The 2,743-nt window shown below is 35.4% G+C and overlaps 1 protein-coding gene across 2 annotated transcripts in view; it reads left to right on the top strand.

The window, feature by feature from the left end:
- ROCK1 (Rho associated coiled-coil containing protein kinase 1) overlaps positions 1–2,743 on the top strand; it is a 179,040-nt gene that overhangs the window by 104,530 nt on the left and 71,767 nt on the right. For both annotated transcript variants that reach the window (XM_019526045.1, XM_019526036.1), the window contains exon 11: positions 649–715. In XM_019526045.1, coding sequence (XP_019381590.1) covers positions 649–715 — 67 coding nt within the window. The remainder of the gene's footprint in view (positions 1–648; positions 716–2,743) is intronic.

Genomic DNA, 2,743 nt, shown 5'->3' with positions numbered 1-2,743 from the left:
TCTCTTTCATTTCCATTCGTTAATGTGGCTCTTCTCATGACTCATTAACACTTACATTTTTTGGAATATCTAAAAGATACTGTTTTATAAAATAGAAGTACTGTCTTGGGGCCCCAGCACTGTAAGAACTTCGCATATGGAATTTCATTAGGAGTTCCATGCATGCAACTTGTGCAAAGTTGATTTCATTAGTACTTCTCTTATGCGTATGTATTTTAATAAATAAATAAATACGTGTTTATTATTTATCAGGGGATCAAGAGAATATGACCATGGAAAGCAGAACTTTTTTTTTTAATAACAGCTTAAGAAAAAAACCTTCTTGGGAAAAACAAAACATTTTCTTAGAGGAAGAGTGGTAGAAACTGTAGATTTCTATTTAACACTTGAAGACAAAAAGTACAATGAATTCCATGTTTAGTTTTTTTCCAGTTAAGTATATTTCTATAATAATGAATGAATAATAAATACTAAAAATCTGAATTTAGTGCTTTGGATCTGGATCTACAAAAACTTGTAATCTTGGCAATTGTTGTTAATTTGTTTACTCAGTTATCTCTCTCTTTAAATTTGTTAATGGTGAGTTTATAGGAAGAAAAAAACCCAGAATTTTTATACAGGTATTTGTCTGTCTTTTTTTTTATACAGGTATTTGTCTGTCTCTGAAGAGAATTCCAATGATAACAGGACAAGCTCCAATATGGATAAAAGTGTGGTATGTCTTCTGCAATCCTTTTTTTGCAAATTAGAACAGATATGTTTTATACTTAATTATTGAAGTGGTTTTAAATGACACTTGTTTTAGTATTTTGGAATATGGAAAATTGGTACGTTTGTTTTAACTGTTCAGAATCACATGACTATTAGAGCAGGTCAGCCAGCTGAATTGCACTTCTGCAAAATATGTTGAGGTTTTTGGGAGCCTTTTCCTAAATAGGGATGAAATGGCTAAAACCTCACGATTTCATGGGACAATTTTTTAAAAATAATATAAACACTGAATGTTTCTGCAGATGATTTATTAAATAAAATATGTTTCCCAGTCTCCCTGGAGTATTAGATGCTTCTATCCTTATGGCATCTGGTATTGCAGTCTTTGAGGCAGCCCAGGCACTGGAGAGGCAGGAAGCCTGGGCTTTCTAGATTTCTACCAGTCAAATTGCTGAGTAACTTTGGAGCTAGGAAGCTGGGCAACTAAGGAGTTGGCCAATTTCAGGATTTCCTGTAACCTGCCAGATGGTGACAAGGAGTCTTGGTGAATTGGGAATTCAGGAACCTGGAAACCTATATATTCCCAGATGCCCCATCTCTGGCAGACTGTCTGGCAAGCTTCCTGATAAAATGGAAACCTTAGAAGCACCATTTTCATAAAGGCCACCCAGCAATCTGCTAACGAGCTTAAGAGCTCAAGAGCCTCCGTTTCCAAGCCATGCTCCCAAGAAGGTGAGCAAACAGACTTCTTCTGGAATTTCCAGTAAAATTGACCCATTGCCATGGAATGTTTTAGTTTCAATGCATTGGCATTTTGCAATGGAAAAATATGCTGTTGGAAATTTTCTTTCTTGCTCTGTAATTAGTTTTTGCTTGGCTTGGATGGAGCTAATGGAATACATGCCTTGGTTCTATTATCCTTTCTCTTTAGAGAAATATGAGATGCAGGTAACAACTGTTAGTTTGAGTATTGCTTGTTAGATTGCAACAGTACTTGAGAGTAAAGTAGATGCTTTTGAAAAAAGATGAGCGTAACAGTTCTATCTTGAAGACTACAGTCTAATAAAAGGGAAAAAATGTGCAACTAAACCTGTTCTACTTGATGTTTATTTTTATAACTCTTATTATAAAGCTTGTCATGAAATACTGCATTCAAATGTGCATTTTTATTGATTTAAATTGGTAAATATTAAATTGAAGGAACTGATTATTTATGCTTCTGTTGATTTACTGTCTGTCGTGTGATTTGTTGCATGTTATTTTTCCAACATTCGATTGTTAGATAATAAGACCTTAGGACCAGATTTTTTTAAAGGTACGTAGGCACCTAAAAATTTAGGTAAGCCCATAGTAAGACTTTTTGCAAGTGTCTTATCAGTTTGGGCAATATCAGTGGTATTTGCTAGCTTTTGGTTTGGCACTTTTGAAAACATTGCTAGTTACCCAATAGCCTGAAAGTGTCTTCCAAAAGTAGGACTACCAATGCGTACAAAGGTTAATTAGAATGGAAGTTTGGTAATATAGAAGTGATTTAGATAGTGTTGAAATTAAAAAAATAAATAGAATCTATACTACGAGTAGTTCTTATCACACAACTTTCTTCTTAGCTGTTTTTCTTCTTCTGTTGCATGCTGCTATGAAAATGGTGATATTGGCCTTCATGGTTAGTTGAGTAATGTTATATTTATATACTACAGGATGCTGCCTGAGGGTACAGTTCTGCGTGATACTGAGTGCCTTGTAGGAGGAACTGGGTGCCAGAAGTTTCCAATAAACATGTTTCCTCGGGGGATGTTCAGGACCTTGCAGGGTCACATTCCAGAGAAAGGAGGAATCTGCTGTTGTTTAATTCAGTGGGAAATTTATTTTGAAGTACAAATTTATTTTACTTTAACACTTACTAAAATCTGAAAGCTAAGACTCTAGAAGTCAGGAAGACTTGGCGATTCCTTTGCAGTGGGTCTTTGGCCTTTTCACAGCTCAGGTGGCAGAACTGTTGTTAAGTTATTGGCAGGAAGAGCATGGTCTAGCC

Source organism: Gavialis gangeticus, unplaced genomic scaffold (genome assembly GCF_001723915.1).
Source record: "Gavialis gangeticus isolate Ggan-Ray unplaced genomic scaffold, GavGan_comp1, whole genome shotgun sequence".
Classification (NCBI taxonomy): Eukaryota; Metazoa; Chordata; order Crocodylia; family Gavialidae; genus Gavialis; species Gavialis gangeticus.
This window is presented reverse-complemented; position numbering and strand designations above follow the sequence as displayed.